The following is a 23,629-nucleotide window of genomic DNA, read 5'->3' as shown; positions in this document are numbered from 1 at the left end:
ATTAAAGTTATTTGCAAAACTTTAAAGCAATGTCACTCTTCTCATTTTTTTTCTTTGTTAAAAAATAGATATTTTCTCCATGAAAAAATGACATCAATATCAACAACATTGTTATTTTTACATGATTCGATGAATATATATTTCATGAATGTGTCCGATTTAATTTTTAATACAGTAAATATTGATAGATAAAATCCATAAAAATTACAAACTGTTTTGAGATTCTCTCTAACTTTTAAGCACAGGACAAAATTCTAAGAACAAGAAAGTTTAAGAAACACTGGTCTAGACAACAGATTTCCTGATGATTTGCTGGAAACTGTGATTAGCATCTTCAGAGGCAGGATAACCATTCAAAACATCTGGTGAAACATCAGGAAATTGGTTGTCTAGACCATGATAATTAAACCCTGAAGCTCAACACCTTCCTGAGGTTGCCTTTCCTTATCTAGCAAAACTGTTAATACAGTCATACAGCACGTGCAAACAGCAGCTTCACACCTTGCGGCTTTTAATGGAGACTGGGTCAAGGGGAGCATTCAAATCTCCCTTCCAGTCCCATTGACCCAGATAGCACATCTCCTCTAATGTAGCCTATAGGAATACATTAGACATCTGCGGGGAGCCCTATTCTTGGCTCTCATATCTAGGTTGTCCCTTGGCTGTTTGTGTGTGTTTCTCTGCCATTCATTCTTTTGCCATTCTTTTCCAGGTTCCAAGCAGCTTAAAAAAGAATTCTTATAGGCAAAAAATAAGATAAAAAAGAATTAAAGGGCTGGAACTTCCCTCCAGAGCTGTCATTCTGTCCATCTTAATCCAGCTCTCCCCATTCTTGACTCCAGCTCAGCGAAGCAGATGCTAAACCTTGTGATTTGCCAGCGCTATTTCCGGGTTTTCTCCCTTTGGCTACTCTGAGAGGTTTTTCTTGTTTGCTTTGAAGGTTAGTGAAGCAGACGGATGGGGAGGAAAGCGACTACTTTTCCAGCATCTTCCCCATGGGCTGTGATGCCTGCGCTCTCCCTGATGCCACACTTTGCACCTTCACTCTGCTCAATGATGTCTTGGTCACCCTTTCCCAAGTCCGAGAGAAGTGGTGCATGAATCTCCACAAGCTCCCAGGCCCTGAAGCCCAGGAGAAATTGCCACATCAGCCAGTCAGCCACGTGGACATCACCACCAGCACAAACAACGATGGTGACATGTCTTTAGCCCACTTCCTCCCGGTACTGTGTTGTGCATCTGCTCCTGGCGCCAGTGACCATTGGGAGGGGCTTCGCCATTCTGGGGGGTTTGTGCTGGAGGAGCCCCTCTTCAGCCTCCTTTTCGGTGTAGATGCTGCCATGCTGGATTCTCCCATGATCCTCTGTGGCTTCCCCGATGGGCAGTTGTGTTCAGTGCCTTTGAAGGCCCTGAACCCGCCTGGAGACCACGGCTGGGAAGACTCGCCCATCAAGATCCTTCATCATCTGGAGGAGCCAGTGGTTTTCATTGGGGCCCTGAGGACTGAACAGAAATCTCCCGATGCAGAGGAGCATCCAGGCTTGGGTTGTGACTGTGTTGTGGCTTTGGGACACTATGGCAAAATGGTCGCCATCAAGGCCTCTCAAGGAGAAGAAGTCAAAGTCCCAGAGCTGCGGGAGTATTATCTGCAAGGGCCAGTTCTGTGTGCAGCCTGCAGTGGGGGAAGCTGCATGTACTACAGCACCCATTCTGACATCTATGCAGTTGACTTGGACAGCAACACACCTGAGGCTGAAAAAGTGGAGGCTCCAGCAGGGACCCTTCCTTCAGCTGTGTCGCCTGCCAGCTTGAGTATCTGCAGTGTCGTGGCGCTTTCCTTATCTTCCCGGGAGTCAGAAGGTATTAGACCATCAGAACAGGTCTACAATCTGGAACGGTAGAGTAACCCTATCTACTGTGTTTCCCCGAAAATAAGACAGGGTCTTATTTTCTTTTGATCCTTTGGCCTTATTTTCAGGGAGGTCTTATAATTTTTGAGGTGCAGGAGGCAGCGAGAGTGGTCACCTCATGGCTGCTGCTGTGTTGCAACATTTTTGGGGCGGGCTTATTTTCAGGGGAGGGTTTATTTTAGTGCATGCGCTCAAAAGCCCAATTGGCCTTATTATCTGGGGAGGTCTTATTTTCAGGGAAACAGGGTGCATGAAGTTCATGTCTGGATACATCCTATTGAACCTATTAGTACAGGTAGGCCTTGACCAGTCACTTAGCAACCATTCAAAATTATAACCTGGAAAGGGACTTAGGACCTAATGGTAAGTTCTGACAGTTGCACCCACCCATCCCCCATGGTTATGAGGCAGGACTTCGGGCGTTTGGCAATATGGAAAACAGCCTTCATGGCTGTTTGCAGTGTCCTGCAGTCACGTGACCATGCTTTACGATGGTTTTGCTGAAAACCACCACTTCCAGTTTTTGGCAAAACTGTGCCATAGCAAACAAGGGGTTCGCTTGATGACCACAGCATTTACACTTAGGACTGCCATGTTTGCTTAATGACCACTGGGGGAAAAAAACCTGTAAAATTGCATCAGTCACAAATAGTTTTACGATCATTACAATTTACAAGCATAACAAGAAGGCCCCATTATGGTTGTAACTGTAGAACTACCTGCAGTAAATTATGAAGAGAAGCAAATAAGACAGGAGGAAATAATGGTGTGGACAGACTGTATCTTGACCCAGGCTCGAGTGCTGATTCATATTTACACTTCTTTTGCTGAAAATGAATTAGTCCATGGTACAGATAGTCCTCAATCTATGGCCACAATTGAGTCCCATATTTCCATTGGTAAGCAAGACAATGATTGTGAGTTTTGTCCCATTTTACGATCTTTCTTGCCACGGTGGTTAAATGAATCCCTGCAGCTGTTAAGTTAGTAAAATGCTTGTTAAGTGAATCTGGCTGTGAAAAGTGTGAAAAACAGTCATGTCACTTTTTCCAGTGCCATGGTAACTTCAGTTGGTCGAGAACTACCTGTATTAGCTCAGAACAAACGAGGATCACATCCAGAAAAGCTCAAGAGAGGATTTTTTTTAACGCTGATCTTTTCTTAGGCCCAAAATGACCTTTAGGAAAAAGAAAAAAAACACCTTTTGTCTCTCCCTAGGTTGGCCAGGATAGCAACCAAGTGTGTTACTGCATTGGGCTTGTGAGGTGGCTACATGAAAGAAGAAAGTTGTGTGCTCCTTTGTTCCAACATGCGTCAAATAATCCCTGAGCTGCAGACTTCAGTCAGGAGGCAGAGATCCCTAGTCAATCCACCCTTCAGCCTGTGGTATTGCTGAAGGACCTTGGCAGTCATTTTAAGATTTTGTCCGAGATTGGGCAATGTTCGTGTCCAAGGCCACCTTGAGCAGCTTCCACAGCAAAACACAGTGGCACCAAAGTGAGGTCTTATCTGGCCAAGAAGGTCATCGCACAAATGTTGCCATGATACAATTACATCCCAATGTTTGACACAGTAGATAAATTGCAGCAGGGGAGAGAAGTTATCAGTACCAATGTGTGGTCATTTATCCCCACGGTCATTTGGTGGTAGCTACAGCTCATGATCATATAAAGGGGGCAATTACAGGTAGTCCTCAACGTACGACCACAATGGTGTCCATAATTTGCATTGCGAAGCACGATACTTATCAAGTCAGTTGTGCCCCACTGGACAGCCTTTTTTGCTACCATTGTTAAATGAATCACTGCAGTTATTAAGTGAATCATACGGTTGTTAAGTGAATCTGGCTTTCCCCGTTGACGTTGCTTGTTGGAAACCGGCTGGGAAGTTTACAAATGGTGAACCACATAATTGTGGGAGAGTGTGCAGTTGTCATAAAATACATGTCGATTGCCAAGAGACCAAATTTTGATCACAGACCATGGGGATGCTGCTACATTTGTAAGTGTAAAAACCGGTCAGAAGTCACTTTTTGCAGTGTCATTGTAAACTTCAAATGGTCACTGAACAAATGGTTGTAAGTCGAGGATTACCTTTATGTTGTCTATGCAAATAAGATTCTCCAGTTTTTCCTCCTCTTAGAGGACTAAAAGTTCTCAAGGTTTTCTCTGTCCCGCCTCCTTTTTTTAAAATGATGATCACACTCTTTCAGGTCTTAGAGGTAGCGCACCTCCAGCATATTCCCCAAGGATGCCAGTGTGCCTGCGGGCATTTTCTCATTTGCCTTAAGACTTCATATTCTTTATAAGCTTTTCATTTTTTAATAAACAAAGGGGATTAATGGAAAACTGATTTAGGGAGGGGGGGGGTTGGTTTTTTTAAAGGGAAGCTGGCATGCTGTAATGTGATATCACAGGCTCCAGAATACAGCACAATCATTTCCAGAAACGTCTCCAGGCTCCAAAAGGACTTTTTTTTAAAATAAAAATAAAAATAAAACTATACGTGGCTGTAGCCTCTTATCTAGCTACCCATAAAAATGACAGAAGTAAGTAAGGGTTCATAGAGTGCAGTCTGCAGGAGGAAGAGCTGGCATACTGGTAAATTGGTGCTTTGTAACCAGTTACTTCCCCGTGCAGCTATTTTGTGAACGGGCAGGTTGCCCAACTCGCAGGATGTTCACTAAATTTCAAATCTGCCCGTCATCCACTCAAGGCTAAGAGAGCCTCAGCTTCTATTCTGATTGAGACTCAGGTGCAGCGTTCCACTTCAAAACGGCGGGAAGGCATTCTACCGTGTTTCAGAAACCGTCATCTGAGGGGCAGCAAAACTGAATTTATAACTAGATACGGCTCTGTGGCCTTAGATTGCCTAGCCCTAGCCCTGCTAAAAAGTTCATTTGTTTTATATCCTGACTTCATTATCTTTATAAACAACTCAAAGTGTGAAGATACTTAATACTCCTTCCTTCTCCTATTTTCCCCACAACAACCCACCCATGAGGTGAATTGGGCTGAGAAAGAGTCACACAACTGGTTTTCAAGCCTAAGGCCAGACTAGAACTCGCCATCTTCTAGTTTCCACCCTGGTGTCTTAATCACTGGACCAAATTGAACTCTTTGTCCCTTTTCCTACTCCCTCTCCTTGTTAAGACCATTTTCTGTGGCTTGTTCCTATCATACTTGTCCAGTCAGACAGGGATGTCTTGATTTGAGGTGAAGGAGTTCAGCCCTTGTAGCTTTGGGGAAAGGCTGTATGGTCATTATATACTACCATGTGATACTTTCTTGTTTCGGGCTTTTGCACAGGGAAAAGCTTGCACCAACTCAGCCCCATCAAGAAAACAGGAGGGTGGAACTCTAGTTCAAGAGCTCTGCCTCCTTTCAGCAAAATGGCTCTGAAATGCTGTAACCTGGGGAAGCTAAGCAGTTCGCTGTTCGCCCCCTTTTCTTCCTTTCTTGTGCAAAACATCTGCATTGTGCTTTCTCGCCATGGCAAAGGCATTCAGATCCTGCATGCAGGAAACAGACTTCCTTTCTAGCAAGGATTGGTGGAGGACATTTATCTCCCCCTTGAACACGAAGGAGAGGGAAAGTGGTGGTGGGGGTTGCTGCAGCTACCAAAATGGTTTTAGGAAGCAAATGACTTTGCACCCTTCCTTGCCATAACCGGGGTATTTGGCAGGTATGGTGGAAAGGCCTTGTCTAAAGTTGCTGCGCTATTTATTTTGGAGAGAGAAAAAAAAAGGAAATGGATAAGAAAGAAGCAAGCAAGGAAACTGGGAATGTTTTGTTTGTATGGACAAATTGTAGTGGTGGTGAAGCCGTTTCTGAAAGCAGCAAGGAGGAGATTTAGAATTATACAGCATATGAGAAGCTGACTATCTGGCCCACTATAAGCTTTATTTTTAGTGCTGCTTTAATTCCTGAGCTGCTAATAGACTTTTTCTCCTTCAACCTTCTTTACATGCTAATGAGATCCAGCAGCAAGTTTTATTTTAAAAGACTCTATTCAGGAAGTCCAATTTTCAGGGCAATCCCAGATCTTGTTGTGGGAGGTCAGTTGTCACTGTACCTCTTCCTTTCCCCAGGGGCTCTTTCTTCAGTTTCTGAACCCTAATTCCTTGCATTTTAGGATGAAATTGTTCTATTTGGAAAGGGTCATTAGCAAGTAAAATGAAGCGTTTGGCTAGGATAAGGATTCCGGAAGGGAACTTACCTAGATATTCAGTTGCCCTTCTCTCTCTTCCTGAAAGGAGGCTTTCTTCTTGCCGCTTGCCTGATTTTGTTGTTCTCCCCCCAACTTTCAGTATCATCCCACACTTTGATCTTTTGTGAGGGAAGATGGTCTGTCCGTCTATCTGTGGTATCTTTCTAATTTATATCCCATCTTTATTGTGTTTATAAACAACTCAAGCCAGCGAAAATATCTAATGTTCCTTCTTCCTCCTAATTTCCCCACAACAACCCTGTGAGGTGGCTTGGGCTGAAAAAGAGCGTGGCCCAAGGTCACCCAGCTGGCTTTCGTGTCTTGAACTCTCAGTTTCCCAGTTTCTATATGAAGCATTGGCCTATGGAAAGGGCAGGGTGCCTGCCTGGCAGCAAACGGCTGGGATCATGCTTTTGAGTGAGAAATGATGAAGGAGGAGGAGGAGGAGAAGCAGCCATCTTTTTCTTCTGCTGCCTTTTCTTTGGTCAGCCCTGAGTTTGCTGTGTTTCTTTTTCACTCTTCAAGCCTCTCCTGGGGCCACCGATTTTCTCTGCCACCTGGGGTGGTGGGAGTCTACTATGGCTTCAAGTGTGGCTGTGACTGAAGTTAATTTCTGTGCACAGAAATTGATATTAGCTCTTTCCAGGACAGCAATGTCCTCCTTGCAGTTCTTCCTGCAGGTTGAGAAGAGTTTTCCATAGGCAACCCAAATCCAGGCTATGCCACTATCCATATACGTACAACATAGCCAATAAACTTTTTATTCCCCATTACCTCTTTAATTCTCCTATGATCTCCTTTGCCCCTGTTCGACTTCCTCCCTCTGATGCAAAATACTTTCTATTCTCAGTCCCCTTTCCAACTTACTTTTTATCTTTTTCCTGTATAGGTGGGCAGGTTTCCAGATAAAACACTGTGCTGCAGCCACCTGCTGTTTTATTGTAATAAATGTGGCGGAGCTGTGGTTTAATTGGCAACATGCCTGCTTCTCTTCTCTCTTTTGTGAAAAGGAAAGACTTTTGAATATCTGGTGCGGCAGGGATATTGAAAGGCATGTGCACAGACAGAGACTGTGGAATTTCAGCTTTTTGTTGCATCCTGAAAGCTGTGTTCCAAATGCTGGTTACATTGCCCATTCCTTCCCTCTCTAAGGCCGTGTAACCATCCCCTCCAAACCAGCATAGTTGTTCCAGAGCATTTATAGTCAGACGTTTCTAGGACAGTGTTTTTCAAACTTGGCAGCTTTAAGACGTGTGAACTTCAACTCCCAGAATTCCCCAGCCAGCATGTTTGTTTGTTTGGAAAAGCTGAAGAAAATATTTTTGTTTTGAATATTGTATGGGGAAGTACAGATCCCTCATGGTTTGAATGTTTATTTCCTCGTTCCAGCAACAATTGAGCTCAAAATTCCTCTTGCTAAGCAAGACAGCTGTTGAGCGAGTTTTGCCCCATTTTATGACCATCCTTGCCATCTTTGTTAAATGAATCACTGCAGTTCTTAAGTTAGTCACATGGCTGCTAGGTGAATCTGGTTTCCCTATTCATTTTGCTTTTCAGAGGTGACCACATGACCCTAGGACACTGCAACCGTCATAAACATGAGCCAGTTGTCAAACATCTGATTTCGATCATGTGACTGCAACAGTCATAAGTGTGAAAAATGGTCACAAATCACTTTGCAGCACCATTGTAACTTCTGACAGTCACTAAATATATGGTTATAAAACAAGGATTTTTTTTGTATTGATTCATTTTTTTATCCCACCTTTATTACTTTATAAGTAACTTAAGGCATTCATAATACTCTGTCCTCTTATTTTTCCCACAACAACCATCCTATGAGGTAGGTTGGGCTGAGAGAGAGTGCGACTTTCATGCCAAAGGCAGAACTAGAACTCACAGTCTCCTGATTTCTAGGCCAGCACCTTAAAATCACTACACTAGAATACACGAATACAAGGAGTAAACAGGTTTTAAAAGCAGTAACATTTGTGTGACATATATTTATTTATTAAATTTCTAGGCCTCCCATCTTCCCCTACAAGGTGAAGCCTGTAGGAAAGACGGCAAGAGATTCTGTAGTAGGTGGGTTGGGACAAAAACTAAATCTGATTTGATTTACTTTTGAATTAATTTAAAATTAAATTTTATACAATTATCCTTCCATTGAGTTTAATCATTTTGTCCTCCGGTGACACACTAAACATGGTAATATGGGAGCCACTTGGTGAAGGCTCCTTAGGGCTCTATGTAACCTTCACACTTCTAGGTCTGCTCCTCTGATCTATTGCTGGGGAGGCAGACTGAAATCTTCCCCATGGTGTTAACTCTCTCCTCTGCTTGTCTCCTCCTCTTCTACTCCCCATGCACAGGAGAATCTGAACTTCTGGCTCTCTCCGCCAAAGGCCGTCTCATGACCTGTGGCTTGTGCAGCCCAGATGATACACAGCCGCTCAAGATGAACGCTGACAAAGCTGGGCAGAGGATCAAAGAGCTGCTGTCTGGGATAGGCCATGTCTCTGAAAGGTAAGAGTTGACCTCACTGTGAATAGCATCTCTGTGTGTGGAGTACAAATGTGGCATTTTTATCTGTGTGGCTTGGGAAGCTCACCATTTGCTAATGCTACCTGGATTTGTCCTGCCTCAGCAGTTTTTTCTGGCATGAAGATTTGATGCTAAATCCTGCAGTGGGGATGGAAGGGTGAGAAGCAATATGCTCAGTTAATGGGCAAGGCAGGAAACATGGCACTAGTGGCTTGATGGGTGAAGGTGACAGCTATGCAGGAGACTCTGTTTGGGGTGGCAGTGGAACTTGAAGAAGTGGAGGCTTAAGGGCAGGGGTGAAATGCTACCAGTTCAGACTGGTTCGCCTGAACCAGTAGTAAAAATGCTACGGGTTTGTCCGAACCAGTAATAAAATAAATGAAACCGGTTCAGGCAAACTGGTTTTTGTGATGATCAGCTATGATGCACAATTTATATTAGCTAGAAAGCAGGATTTTCTGCTTTCTAGCTAATATAAATCTCGCGGCACAGTGGATTTCCCCCCCACCACTGTTCACTTACCTTACCTTTTTGACGCTCTGTGCATGCACGGAGGTGGCGTGTGCAAGTAAAGTTCACACACTCACATTGCTACCGAACTGGTAGCAAAGGTAAGTGGATTTCACCCAAGCATAAGGGCTTCTGGAAGAGTGGTACTCAACTTACAACTACAATTGAGCCCAAAGTTTATGTTGCAAAGTGAGAAATTTGTTAGGTTTTGCCCCCTTTTACAAATTTTCTTACCACATTTGTTAAATGACTCACCGCAGTTGTTAAGTTAGTAGCATGGTTGTTAAGTGAATCTGGCTTCCCCTTTGACTTTGCTTGTCAGAAGGTCACAAAAAGTGATCCTAGGACTCTGGGACATTGAATATGAATCAGTTGTCAAGCATCGGAATGTAAATCACATGATCATGGGGATGCTGCAACGGTCATAAGTGTGGGAAATGATCAAAAGTCACTTTTTTCAGTGCCATTGTAACTTTGAACTGTCACTAAATCAACTGTTGTAAGTCGAGGACTACCTGTATATGCTCTGCAGCTTTCATTGGATGCTCTCCTTGAGAACTGGCCTGGAGGCTGCAGCGAGGGATGGAAGTGAGTCCAGTGCCAACAAAGCTTACTTGCATGCCCTCCGGTCACTTGGTTGAGCCTTCAAACAAAGCCATGCAAAGGGCCAGCAGTTTCCAACATCTTCTGACATATAGGTTTTCCATTGCATAGCTGTCTTTCGCATATGAATCTCTTAGGCAGTTTTTTTTACCATCAGTATTGTTCAGTGTTTCTTTCTCTTCCGATACCTGCAGAGTGTCCTCCCTAAAAAAAGCCGTGGACCAAAAAAACCAAGCTTTAACATGCCTGAACCAAGTGATGAACGTGAGTGCAGCTTTGCTTTCGAGCCAGAATGGTCCCAAGCCCATCACTTGCACCATCGCTGCTCATTGGAGCCACATGCTGGTTCAGGACACCTTGACAATCTCCTGCATCTTGGAAAACTCAAGCGAATGCAGCCTGGAGCGGGGCTGGACCTTCTGCGTCCAGCTTTTCGCCAACTCCTGTGACTTTGAGGAAACCACTTCAGATTCAGCCACCACCTATACTTTCCCTATAGATCAGCTTCTTCCAGGGAACAAGACGGAGGTGACCCTTCCAGTCAGCCCTGCCGAAGGCTCCAAACTGAATCTGCCTTTCACGGTCTCCTGCTCCCTCTACTACAGTTTGCAGGAGATCTTAGGCACCGTTTCTGACTCCACCGAGCTTCTGGATGACCTCTTTTCAGATGATTCCCCTGGCCTTGCTCTGGACAGAGAAGGCATCTGCCTGCCCTTGAGGGAAGATACCATTGACCTCCTGCAGTGCCTTCGCTTGGATGACAACAAGGGAATGTCTGAAGCTAGCCCACCTGCTGTGGCCATTTCTGTTCCTGGGGATCCAGTTGAAAACTTCTTGAAGTTATCTCTCAAGAGCATGGAAGAGAACGATGCGCTTGTCCCAAAGGGGTTGAGTATCATCGATGAAAATTACTTGGCTCCAACTGTAGCTTCAATCAAGGTATCCTCTGAACTGCTGAGAACATCCTTGAAGGACTTTTGTGAAGGTGGGTGTTACCTGTGAATACTTTTAAACCTGTCTTTTGTCCTCTCCTTGCCTTTCATTAGGTTTAGCACCTCCAAGGCCCACTTGCATTGACAGCTCCCATGGCCTGTTTGCCCTGAAAATAACAGGGTTTCTTATTTGCAAGGCAGCTGTTGTGAGAGACTTGGGAGGCCTCGCTTGTCAATGGACCAGTTAATAATGTTCTTGGCCCAATTATGTGATGATGGAACTTCCTGTAATTGTGTTTTGTTTTTCACACACACACAGCAGAATTCTAAAACAAGAGTTGGAGCTCCATGGCTCCGCAGATGTTGCTACATAGCCAGCCAACACGGCAGTGACGAGGGATGCTGGGAATTGCAGTCCTGTAGCATCTGCAAAGTCCAGGTTTCCCATTGCTGTCTTACATAATCTCTTCCAGACTCAGAGAGTGTCAAATTAATAGACTGAAAGCCAGCAATAGGCCACCATTGAGTTTTAATGAGTTTTCCGCCATCAAAAAGCCTGCAAATGACTCCCAGATCCTTTGAGTTAGCGGGGGACAGCGTTGCAGCCAAACCCAGTGATGGAAGCTGGATATCTTTCCTCTTGGCAAATTAAAAACAATGCAAGTAGTGCGCCATGCCCATGAGCAAATCCTCATCTCCGTCTAATCCTGAGAATTAATTTCAGCCCAGGCTAGAGTGGATACTTTGCCAAAATGGGCAATAAAATGTTTTCTAAGGATACTTAAAATTTTATATTTCTATGATGCTGGGTATACATTTGCATAATGGTTCTCAACAAAGTGGTGTTGCAGGGAGGAAGACGGAGAGATTTGGAATATTTGGCAAGAATTGCAAGCAGTAATAGACAGGAATTGTAGATATTTCCTTTGTCCATCTCGCTGGAACAGAGATCTAATATCTGTCGGCAGTATAGGTTTTTAGATCTCTGTGTTAAAATATATATTAAAAAATTGGAGACTGCCCATCTCATTCATAGACAAGTTGGGGAGGGGGAGGCTACGATTAAAACAGAAAGCATAAAATTATTGTGTATCTTTTTCTAAAAAGTCCCTTGGGATTCTTTTATTTACACCATCACAACCTCAGATTCGTAAAGGTGGGTCGTTACACTCAAAAGGATAAAAGGCAATCAGTTCAATCTTTATTATGATGTTACATATGTCTTTGGAGATTCTCAGTCATCCAGGTCACAGTTGTCCCAAAGGTGCTTTTTTCAAAAGATAACTGGACTTTGTTTTTCCTTGAAGATGTTTGGCTTCTCATCCAAGAAGCTTCTTCAGTTCTGATTGAATGATGGAGCATGGAAGGATTCATATTCCTTGCAGTCATCTGATCAATAGCAGTCTTTCTGAGAGTGGAACACCCCTTTGCACTATTCAGGTGACCCTGAGGGCACAGATAAACCTCCCAAGTGACCTCAAGGACTCTCAGAAGGAATGCTTGCTCTTTGAATGCAAGGAATATAAATCCTTCCATCCTCCACCATTCAGTCAGAATGAAGAAGCTTCTTTGGGTGAGAAGCAAAAAGTCTTCAAGGAAAAAACAAAGTCCAGTTGCCTTTTGAAAATAGCGTCCTAGACTTACAGACTCCAAGTATGTTTGGAAAACCAGCAGGAGAATCGAGGAATGTCATTTGGGTATCCCCAGGTACCCTCCTGCTTTTCAGGTCACAAAGATTGCCCTTCTTTCCCTTCCTCTTTTGTTATCTTTGCCCAGAAGTGTCGCTGTGCTGTGTTGTGCTGCGATGGCTGCTGGCTGAAAATGCTGAAGCGGATGCCCTTCGGAGCCAGGAGGTGGCGATCATGCAAGGGTTGGCGCCAGACGGAGGCAAAGTGCAGCTGAGCATCCGAGAGGCAAGGCAGGGGTTGTAATTGGGCTGTGAAACTTTGACATTGGGTTGTGCTGGTTAGATAGGTTTGTTGTCATAGAAACGGGTTGTATATAGATTTTATGTCAAAGTAAAACGTCGAGGCTGTTTGTTATTATATTATTCTACTGCGCTAAAAAGAAAGAGATGGAGATATAATGGTTTTTTTTCTTTTTTCCCCCTTTCCCCCTACACTTTTTCCTCTTCTCTTTTTCCTCCCCATTTTTTCCATTATTTTCATTTTCTTAGACAGAATAACTTTATTGTCACTTTAAATGTACACTAATGGGCATGCGTTAAATGAAATTTCCTTGCATACAGCTCTCAAAGGGTCACCATCTCCAACATACATACATACATACATACATACATACATACATACATACATACATACATACATACACTTTACATTTTGCTAAACAAATATAAATTAGGAACTTGCAATTGAGCCAGCATTAGAGGGAAGTGGGGGAGAGGAGAACCTTCCTGATGGAGAACTGCATTTCACTCAGTGTGTGGCGATCAGCATCATGGCCCCAGGCATGATGCAGTTTGCAAAGATCCATTTAGCAATCCTGAGTGATTACAAGTGCTCTCTGCGTCTTGCTTGTCCCCTTTCATGGGCCACATGGGCTCTTGTCTTGCTACATGGAACATAGAATAACAGGTTTGGAAGGGATCTTGGAGGTCTTCTAGTCCAGCGGTCCTCAATCTTTCTGGTTCTGTGGACTAGTAGTGGTGGCAGCAATGGCAACAGCTGGAGGTGGGGGGAGAGGGGGATAGTTTTGCATGCATGCAATGCCCATTACTTGCACAAATGCACCTTTGTGCATGCACTCACCTGGCACTTGCATGAGGCACTAGCTTGGCACACACACTTGTACAGCCTGGCATACATCACTTGTACAGATCACTGGGCACACATCACTTGTACAGCCTGGTTCCCAACGGGCCAGGGCCCAGTACTGGGCCACAGATCAGAGGTTGGGGACTCCTGTTCTAGTCCAACCCCCTGCAGGAAACCCTGTACCAGTGATGGTGAATCTATGGTACATGTACCAGAAGTGGCATGCAAAGCTATCTCTCCAGGCACAACAGCTGTTGCCCGTTGCTCTTCCGGGTTCCGGCATGTGTGTGATCTTTGTGTGTATGGGAGTGCTGGAAACTGGAAGAGCAGCTGCCTGGCGTGCATGCCGGAAACCAGAAGCTTAGCTTCCTGGCACGCACATGCTCACCGGGGAACTGCTCTTCCGGTTTCCAGTGCTCCCCCATGGATGCGCGCTCCTGTTTCGGCACTCAGTATCGAAAAGGTTCGCCAGCACTGCCCTATACCATTCCAGACAAATAGCACTCTTGGACAGTTTACACTGCAAGCCTATTGTCCCCCCAACAATCTGGATCCTCATTTTACCGACCTCACCAGGATGGAAGGCTGAGTCAACCTTGAGTTGGTCAGGATCGAACTCCTGGCAATGGGTAGAGTTTGCCTGAAATACAGGTAGTCCTCGACTTATAACTACGATAGAGCTCAAAATTTCCATTGCTAAGCAAGACCGTTGTTAAGTGAATTTTGCTCCATTTTACAACCTTCCTTGTGATAATTGTTAAGTGGATCACTGCAGTTGTTAAGTTAGTAACATGGCTGTTAAGGGAATCTGGCTTTCCTGTTGACTTTGCTTGTCAGAAGGTCACAAAAAGTGATCTCATGACCCCAAGACACTGAAACCGTCATAAATACGAGGTAGTTGCCAAACCTCCAGAGTTTGACCATGTGACCATGGAGATGCTTCAGTGGTTGCAAGTGTGAAAAACAGCCAGAAGTCACTTTTTCCCGTGCCATTGTCACTTGAAACGTCCACAAAATGAACTGAGTCCAGGACTACCTGTATAAAATTTCCATTCTAATTTTTTGCTACAGGTCAAACTGCATGCTGCGAGCTTAAATGCAAGGCAACCTTTCCAATGAACTGGAAAAACCACTTTGGGAGAAGTCCATTGACTCTCCTTTCATTCCAGTCACAGCCCCTCCAAGCATGCCACCTTAGCTTAAATTGGGGGCATAAATCATATAAATAAATAAATTTGAGAAAGGGATATTGTGCTTCCAGACCAAATAGCTCAGAACATGGAAGAAAGAAAGAAAAAAAAATGCCCATAATAGTTAACATGCTTAAAATGCTGCTTGACCTTCTGTGCTCTTATATAAGGTGGAACCCTACTTTCTTCCTCCCTCTTTTTCCTCTTGGAGCGTCAGTGGTGTGGAACAGTGATTATTTCCCCCTGTCAAATGAAAGCCATTTAAAAAAAAAATGATTGACACTTCCTTACTCTCAGTTTCACTGTGAAACCGGTGGCAGTGACATTCTTGTTTTCCTCCCAGGTAACTGTCAGTGACCTGAGCCCAGCAGGTCCTATCCAAGCTGTGGAGATTGTCATCCAGGGCTCTCCACTGGCAAATATGTGTCAGCTGCATCATGCTGTGGTTCGGCGCATTCAGGTATGTGCTGTGGCAGAGTGAAAGAAGGCACACTTTGCCTATTATATCCTGAAAAACTTTGGCTGCACAAACAAGATAGGGGCTGCAGTCTATCAGGAGGTGGGGTTACATGGTATTTTTCCTGTTGCCCTACCCCAAAATCTGGGCTGATTTGTCAAACAGTTTTGAGGCCACCTACAGTTCCTCTCTCTCTCGTAAGGAAGGGAATGAATATTTCATGGTCCTCATGTTAAGAAACAAAGGCTTTTGAGGGTTTTCTCCCATCATCCACCCAGAGCTGCCTTGATGAGGAGATGGCAGCATTAAAAAAAATAATGAAATATCAAGTTGCCAAGGGAACAAAACAGGGGGGGGGGGTGTTTCTGGCAGGCACTACTGCCAATTCGCTCATGTGCGTGCTGCGCATTCATGCACAATGCAATTAAAATTGTTCTGCCCATGCGCAGAACTGAAAAACAAGATGGTGGCCCCCATGGCGCTGCCCCAGGAACCGGTTTGGGGGTGTGACAGGCCTTGGTCGTTCCCGGTTCCAGCGACCCAGGCCACCAAATCACTACCAGTTCAGCCAAACCAGTTTGAACCGGTAGGAGCTCACCCCTGGAACAGAAGTAGGTGGTTTTTTTTTAATGTAGGTCTCTCTACTGCTGGGAGTGTGTTATGGGTTCTTACTGTGAAACCCTATTAAAGAACTGCTCTTTACAAATCTTGCTTTTGGGGGTGATAAAGAAAACATCAACTTTGATGTGTCATTTGAGTTTCCTTAAGGCTTCCTGGGGGAGGTGGGAATGACAGCGTATCCTACAGACAAAGAGGGAGACCAGGAAACCCAGAGGTGCTGGGCCTGATCCTTTAGGAGTTTGCTAGGCCATCAGCACTTCACATTTGAAAAGCACAGGGGGTCGAATTTGAAGACCTAGTCGGATTTCCCACCTTGCCCTGGCATTTATTTTCTTGATTTCACTCATTTACATTCATTCAGCTCATTCATCAATGAGTAATAAGAGAATGAATAAAAAACAATTAGGACCAGGAGCATTATAAAATTACAACATCAAAACAGTGAAGTAAAAATGCTTTAACTATACATAAAGATAAATGGTGTCAATAGTAAAGCATGGCAACTAGGAAAGGAAAGAAAGAAAAAAAGGCTATGCTTCAAATTTTTTCTCAAAGCATGGACTGATTTGGGGAGGAAATTCTAGAGTGTTGACAACGCCACCAAGGACTGTAAATGCTTTCCCTATTTAATTCCAGGCAGGCTTCCTTTGGGGGTAGCACACAAACAAGGCCCTTGTCTTCAGAGCATACAGCCTGGGTGGGACCATATGGAAAAAACCATTGCTTCAAACTGGAGGGGTTTAAGCAGTCCTGTTTCTTTTGATCTGATTAACACAGGCCCTGATTTTGGAACAAGCTGCCCAGGATTCTTCTCCCCCAGATATCCGAGTACAGTATCTGCAACAGATCCAAGCCAACCACGAGGTAAGCAGCTACCCAGACTCCAGGCACTGGAGGAAGCAAGGGTGCATTGCAGGCTTCGTTCAAGCTGGTAGTGGGAGAACTTCAACCACCTGTCTTTGGCTGAACTCTATGATTTCATAATATAGGTCATCCTTGCTTAACGACTCTTACTGTGACTGAAATTTCTATCACTAAGTGTTGGGTGAAACATCTTATGACCACACTGCTTAGTGAAGGCAGTTCCGGTAGTTCTGGTTGTTAGGCAAGGACTGTGCAATCATTTGGAGAGGACCACAACATTTTCTTGCCCTGTTAGCTCACCTGTTTCAGTTCCCCCATATCTATCTATCTATCTATCTATCTATCTATCTATCTATCTATCTATCTATCTATCTATCTATCTATCTATCTATCTATCTATCATCTATCATCTATCATCTATCTATCTATCATCTCTATCATCTATCTATCTCACCTCCATCTCTACCCTTTTGGCACTGGAGGAAGATCATCAGGGGTTGGTGGCAATAGTGGAGTGCAGGGCAGCCAAGAGATTTAGGGGGGAGGCAGAAAATAGGAGTTGGAGAGGGTTGAAGTGCACACTGCAGTTGTAAATGCAGGCAGGCTGCCAAATATCTGAATTTTGATTATGTGACTGTGGGTGGCGGGATCTACGACAGCTACAAATTCAAGGGCTGGTTGTAACTACCATTTCTTCATTTGTTCAACTCCATCTTTGAATGATTGCTAAATGAATGGTCAATAAGCAAGGACTTCCACATTTATTTTTAGTGACTCTATTGGAATTAGAGAGGCTGAACATCTTAGTTTCCAAATCTGACTTGACAGAGCCAATGAGGGAATGAATTTACAGCTTCTTCCATGGTTTTTGACTGCCTCACCCAGTCTTGAATAAGCTGTGTTCATTCTGTTTTTGTGTGTCATAATTTGATTAGTGACACCATTCTTTCCTTCCGTGCCTTAGCTCAGAGCTAAAAGCAGACGTTCATATAAAGCATGACCCGTGACTTCAGAAACAGAGCCTTTCAGGCAACTGAAGGTTTCACTTGAGGGTTGAGTTTTGTCTTGTCACTTTTCTTCCAGTCCCCAGTTGTGGAAATACACACTACCACCCTGGGTTTATATAGAGCAGGGGTCAGCAACCTTAAACACTTAAAGAGCCACAAAGGTCCTAACTGGAAGCCCCCCCCCCCCTTTAATTCTGGAGCCAACTGGAAGTTCGGTTATCCCACCATAGAGTCTCCTCCTAGCACGACGTCCTTTTTTTATCTGCCAACCGGAAGTATGGTTCCTCCACCATAGAGTCGTCTCCTAGCATGGCATTCTTTTTCCTTTTACCGACTGGCCACAGGGAGCTGCAGCAGAGGGATGAAAGAACCACATGCGGCTCCAGAGCCATGGGTTGCTGACCCCTCATGTAGAGCATCCAAATAGCTCTTCTCCTTCAGGACAAGGTGCATTTTAATCCAGCACTATGTTCCCCACAATAGCTAATAAAATGCCTCTGAAAGGCTCCCAGGCATGAGAGGGAGCTACACCCTTCTTGTAGCTGTTGCTGTTGTTGGTGATCAGTTTACCAGACTTCCCTTTGCGAGACTCTGGACATAATAGATAAAATACCTTATGTATGGATAATAATTATGTATGGATAATACCATTTTATCTCCATGCAAACTCAAAAGATTTACATCTTGCTAAATAGAGGCAGTCCTTGGTTTATGATAACAATTCGGACTGGGACCCCCATCACTAAGCGAGGAGGTCATTACATGAGTCACATACCATTTTACAAGATTTTTGCTGTGGTCATTAAGTGAATCACGTGGCCATTAAGCAAACCCAGTTCCCCCGATTGACTTTGCTTGTCAGAAGATGATTGCAAAGGTTGAAATGCTGATGATGGTCCTGTGGCCCTGGGATGCTGCAACCATTGTAAATACATGCTGGTTGTCAAGTACCTGGATTTTGAGTGCAAGGACTGGTCATAAATCACTTTTTCCGCTGCTCCCGTAACTTTGGTCACTAAATGTAAATTGGGGACTACCTGTATTTTGTCCTCACAACAACAGCTGTGAGGTTGTTTGGACTGAAAGACGATGGCTGACTGGATTAAAATTCCTCTGCAGTTGATCGTTTTGAGGCCTGCTTTCCTCAGTATCTACTCTTTGGATCTAATAGCCTTAGATTTGTCCTTCGATCAATTGACCCTCTCGCGTAACAGACTGCCAGCCTAGTGACCCTCACCACATCTTGTAATAGATTTCACAGATTAATTATGCGAATAACGTATTCATTCTGAGCCATCTGCGGTCTACGTGTAGCCACTGAGTTAATTTCTGTCCAGGCCATTAAATCCTAGCAGCAGATTTTAGAATCAATGTCCTCAGCTCGAAGATGTTCTTAACTTTTTACTCTAAACCAATTAATATTCATCCAGAAAAGCTGGAGGGAGAGAAACCCAGTAAATACCCTGTTTCCCTGAAAATAAGATCTCCCCTGATGATAAGTCCAATCAGGCTTTTGAGTACATGCGCTATTTCGGGGGTCAAAAGAAAATAAGACCCTGTCTTATTTTTGGGGACACACTGTAGCACTCTACCCCCAATATAAACTGATGAGGTAAAGGTAAAGGTTCCCCTCACACATATGTGCTAGTCGTTCCTGATTCTAGGGGTGATGTTCATCTGTTTCAAAGCTGAAGAGCCAGCGCTGTCCGAAGACATCTCCGTGGTCATGTGGCCAGCATCACTAAACGCCAAAGCTGCACGGAACGCTGTTACCTTCCCACCAAAGGTGGTTCCTATTTTTCTACTTGCATTCTTACATGCTTCTGAACTGCTAGGTTGAAAGAAGCTGGGACAAGTAACGGGAGCTCATTCCGTTACATGGCACTAGGGATTCGAACCGCCGAACTGATGACCTTTCCAATCGATAAGCTCAGAGTCTGGGTTCCCCCACCATCTCTGATGGTCTGCCAAAACTCTGGACTCTCCTAGTTTGTCCAACGAGGCTTTCAGCTCAGCTCGGGGGGGGGGGGGGGAGAGGGAAGGTGCTTTGGATTTTCCTGTATGAAGGCCAGAAGCCCTGACCATTATAAATTCTGCCAATTCTGAAACCCAGAAGAGCTGCAGAACTACGCAATCTTATGGAGGGAGAAAGATTTAATGGGAAATCCTTCTTTTGAATTGAATATGTACAGTCATTACTTAACTAGCACAGTTGGGACCAGCAACTCCATCACTAACCACCATGGGCATTAAGCAAGACATCACATAACCATGATTTTTATTTTTTATTTCTGGCGTCTCTGTTGACTCTGCTTGTTGGAAGCCAGCTGTCACATCACAAAATGCTTTGATGGTTGTATAAACGAAGACCAATTACAAAGTTATTTTTTGGCACCGTCATAATTTTAAGTGGTCACTAAATGGAGCAATCATTAAGTGAGGACCATCGGTATGATGAATCAATCTTTATCACCAGATTCTATTTAGATAGTGCATAAAAACGTAAAAGTAGCCATATAAAAAAACAGTATCATTCTTCTCTCCAAAACAAAAACAAAAAACACAATTCCCCACACACACCCTGCCAAAACCTACAAAAGAAGAAAAAGTGGCAGACCAGCCACCATTAAGCTTTGAAAGCCCACCTGCATGAAATTATTTTCACAGCCTTCCAAAATGTTAGCCCCAAATGGGCCAGTTCTATCTTCGGAGGCAACTTGTTGCAGAATGAGTAGGATACATCCAGGGGTAGCCTTCAAAAATTTCAGCAACGGGCTCTCTGCCAGATTGCTGGATGGGCGTGGCCACGGTGGGCGTGGTCTAGTCAGACTCCTGCACCACGGCGGGTGTATGTGTGTTTGCCTACCCCAGGCTCCGGAGGCCCATTTTTCCACCTCCCTGAGCCTCTGCATGGACCCAAAACAGGTCACGTGGAGACTCCGGGGAAGGGAGTGGAGGGATGGGCAGGGCCAGCCAGGGTGGGATTTGGAGGTTCTCTGAACTGGCCATAACGTTAGCCATGGGTTCTCCCGAACCCAGTTGAACCCGTAGCGCCTCCCGCCCCCGATACATCACAAAAGACCTGTAATGGGGCTACCAGATTTTGAATAAGCCCTCATTGGATGACTTGACAGGACAGGCCGGAAAAACTTGGAGACCATGCCCCCTGCTGGGCATAGAACAATGTTATAAGAAGCTTTATGGGTAACTAACAGAATGCCTGAAGAATAGAAACTGCATTGTCACTTCCAAGGTGTCTTCGAAGGGCAGCCCAAATAAAGTGCATTGTAGAAGCCTGGCTGTGTGGGGAAGGAGGGCTTAGAATGGCATGTTCTCTAGTTGGGCATGAGCCTGCTGGCAAAGGCAGCCATTTCTGGGAAGCTTGTTGATCAATCACTGTTCTAATCAAGGAGAGAAGCAACTTAGAACCAAGGAGAAATTTCCTGACTGTTAGAACAATTAATCAGTGGAACAGCTTGCCTCCAGAAGTTGTGAATTCTCCAGTTCTGGAAATTTTCAAGATGTTGGATAACCATTTGTCTGAAGTTGGTTCCCTGCCTAAGCAGAGAGTTGAACTAGAAGACCTCTAAGGTCCCTTCCAACTCTGTTATTCTATTCTACACTGTGTTGCTTGCCTTACTTAAAAGAAGCTACAAGGCCATTTTCATCTCTAATAAAATCTGGGCTGTAAAAAAAAAGCATACATACATACATACACACACACACACACACACACACACACACACACACACTGTATGTAGGTAGGTAGGTAGGTTGATACATATATACATACATACATACATACATACATACATACATACATACATACATACATACATACGAGTGCTTTTACTTCTAGAGGAGAATATGGTTAAATGGAAAGAACAGTTGTTCCAACCATTTTCATTAAGCCCCATTTCCTGATACCTCCTGAATGTTGTGGATACATAAATTTTGTCCACAGTTCAGATCCAGTTCCAGATTTCTGGGCTATCTATGTATAAAAAAGTGTTCATTTGCATAAAACCAACATTTTCCAGCCGATCTATTACATCACTGGTGTCAAACTCATGTCACATTGTCATCACGTGACATTTCATGATGTTTTTCCCATTCACGGAGCTGGGGTGGGCGTGGCCTGTTCTAGCTCTATTGTTCTGTCCTGTCCTGTTCACAAGAAATGATAATTCTCCACAAGAATCTTTTTGGCATGGAATGGATGGAAAGAGGTCAAATGTAGGCTCTAGCCTTCCAGAGAACTGTTTGTTTTGAAGCCCACGTTGCCCCTAAATTTTCCCGTGCTTTCAGAAATGCTCAGTCTTTCATTTTATCAAAACGTAAAGGTTTTTCCCCTGATTTATTCCGTCCATTACATCAGGAACTTTCCCACGCGCTGCTCTTGATGACATTGGATTATGGGTTTCCTGCCTGAGCAGGTGGTTGGGCTTGAAGATCTCCATGGTCCCTTCCAATTCTGTTATTCTGTTTTTGTTAGATGCTGTTAAAGGAAGCCCAGTCCCTCCGGGATAACTTGTGTCTGGGGAATGATTCAGATGCAACAGTGGAGAAGCTTCTTCATGTTTACCAGCAGCTACGCAACCCCAGCCTTGTGGTCCTGTGAGTGTCAAGCAGCGGCACCCCTCGGAGGATCCCACTGCCGCCTCTGCCCAGAGCTGGTGGATGAAGGGAGCAGCGGGCTGTGCACTTTCTGGAAAGGAGGCTGAAGCAGAGGCGTGGCAGAGAAGGGGTGGAGGGTCCCAACAGGCAGACCGCGGCTCCTCTGGAGACGGAAGGATCAGGGCCCAAGCTTTCCCCTGCAATCCCCAATCCTCTTTCCCCTTTGAACACAACTAGCTCCCCTGCCCACCCTCCCTAAGCTCCGTATTTTATGCCCACCCTGGACGGGCGCCTGGTTGCATTGTGACGGCTCTCACACGCAGGCAGGTGGCCCAGTCCTTGTGTGCACGTGTGTGCAGAGATGCCCAGGTGCATGTGTGTAATTTGGATGGCTAGCCAGACGCTCCCGTGGCTGAGGGTGGTGTGTTGTGGATTACCCTCGATGTCGTTAGTTTAGCTTTTCTCGCTTTTGGTGGCACTTAGCGTTGCTGTGGCAGGCAAGTCGGGTGAGTTATTGGTGGGGAAGGGAGATGTTGGAAATGCAACGCCTTTGGGTTCATTCCCAGCAGCAGCAGCAGCAGCAGCAGCCGCCACTATCACCATCCAAGGGCTATGCTTCTAGCTGTGTCACGTTCAGAAAACACTGTGGAAAAACAGGCTGTCACATACCTAGGTAACTCAGGGGGTGCTCTTAGTACGGCATCCCTTTTTCTAATGGGACATTTTGCTCCTTTTTCCAATATGTTTCCTTTCTATAAACTACTCGCTTGCCAATTTCCAAGGCAGAGACTCCTGCAGACTTGTGTGTATGTGTGTCCTAACCCTTCTTTGCTTCTCAAGGGACTTGTATTGATGGGGAAATGTCCAACGTTTTGTCAAGCTGTTAACTCCTGCGATAGCCCTCCCTTGCTGGGAAGTCCAGTCTTCCCTCCCTTCCCCTCCCCCTGGCAGCCCCTTGGCAGCTTGGGGGCTTTGCCTGCTTCCTCCCCACTGAGCTAATGCAGCATCTGTTTTAAAAGCTGCCTCCTCCTGATGAATAATTGAAAAGCCCCAGCGCCGGCACTCACTGGCTGGCACTAAAGGCCATTAGGAAACACACCATCGCTCAGGGGTGAAGGCTGCCGTGCACTTTCGTCTTGTCCAATCTGGAATAATTGATGTCATGGCTGCCCTCTGCCCTGGGTGAGAATCCTCACCTCGAATCCCGGGAGCTCTTTCCAGGCAGATGGGGGCTGCCCTCCCCTCCCCATGCGGCCCTTTCCCTTGTAGTTACCAGGTCAGCCTGAAAATTTTAAAATGGGTGGGGGGAGAGCTGTTACCACCCACAGGGGGAATGCCTGCTTTGTATTTGGGAGGCTGTCCAAAGCCCTGTTTCTTGAATCTTAGGATGC

At 44.9% G+C, this 23,629-nt stretch overlaps 1 protein-coding gene across 3 annotated transcripts in view; it reads left to right on the top strand.

Moving 5' to 3' along the window:
* Positions 1 to 23,027, top strand: part of FAAP100 (FA core complex associated protein 100) — a 33,149-nt gene extending 10,122 nt beyond the window's left edge. For all 3 annotated transcript variants that reach the window (XM_014072461.2, XM_087710171.1, XM_014072462.2), the window contains 7 exons: positions 941 to 1,860; positions 8,492 to 8,645; positions 9,971 to 10,761; positions 12,485 to 12,621; positions 15,016 to 15,132; positions 16,528 to 16,614; positions 22,117 to 23,027. In XM_014072461.2, the coding sequence (XP_013927936.2) occupies positions 941 to 1,860; positions 8,492 to 8,645; positions 9,971 to 10,761; positions 12,485 to 12,621; positions 15,016 to 15,132; positions 16,528 to 16,614; positions 22,117 to 22,242 (2,332 nt within the window). In that variant the 3' untranslated portion in view covers positions 22,243 to 23,027. The remainder of the gene's footprint in view (positions 1 to 940; positions 1,861 to 8,491; positions 8,646 to 9,970; positions 10,762 to 12,484; positions 12,622 to 15,015; positions 15,133 to 16,527; positions 16,615 to 22,116) is intronic.
* The last annotated feature ends 602 nt before the right edge of the window (positions 23,028 to 23,629 follow it).

The sequence above is a fragment of the Thamnophis sirtalis genome, unplaced genomic scaffold, assembly GCF_051295495.1.
Source record: "Thamnophis sirtalis isolate CommonGarterSnake01/CBP01778 unplaced genomic scaffold, rThaSir2_p1.2 scaffold_3, whole genome shotgun sequence".
Lineage (NCBI taxonomy): Eukaryota > Metazoa > Chordata > Lepidosauria > Squamata > Natricidae > Thamnophis > Thamnophis sirtalis.
Note: the sequence above shows the minus strand (reverse complement) of the source record. Positions and strands in the feature narration are given on the sequence as shown.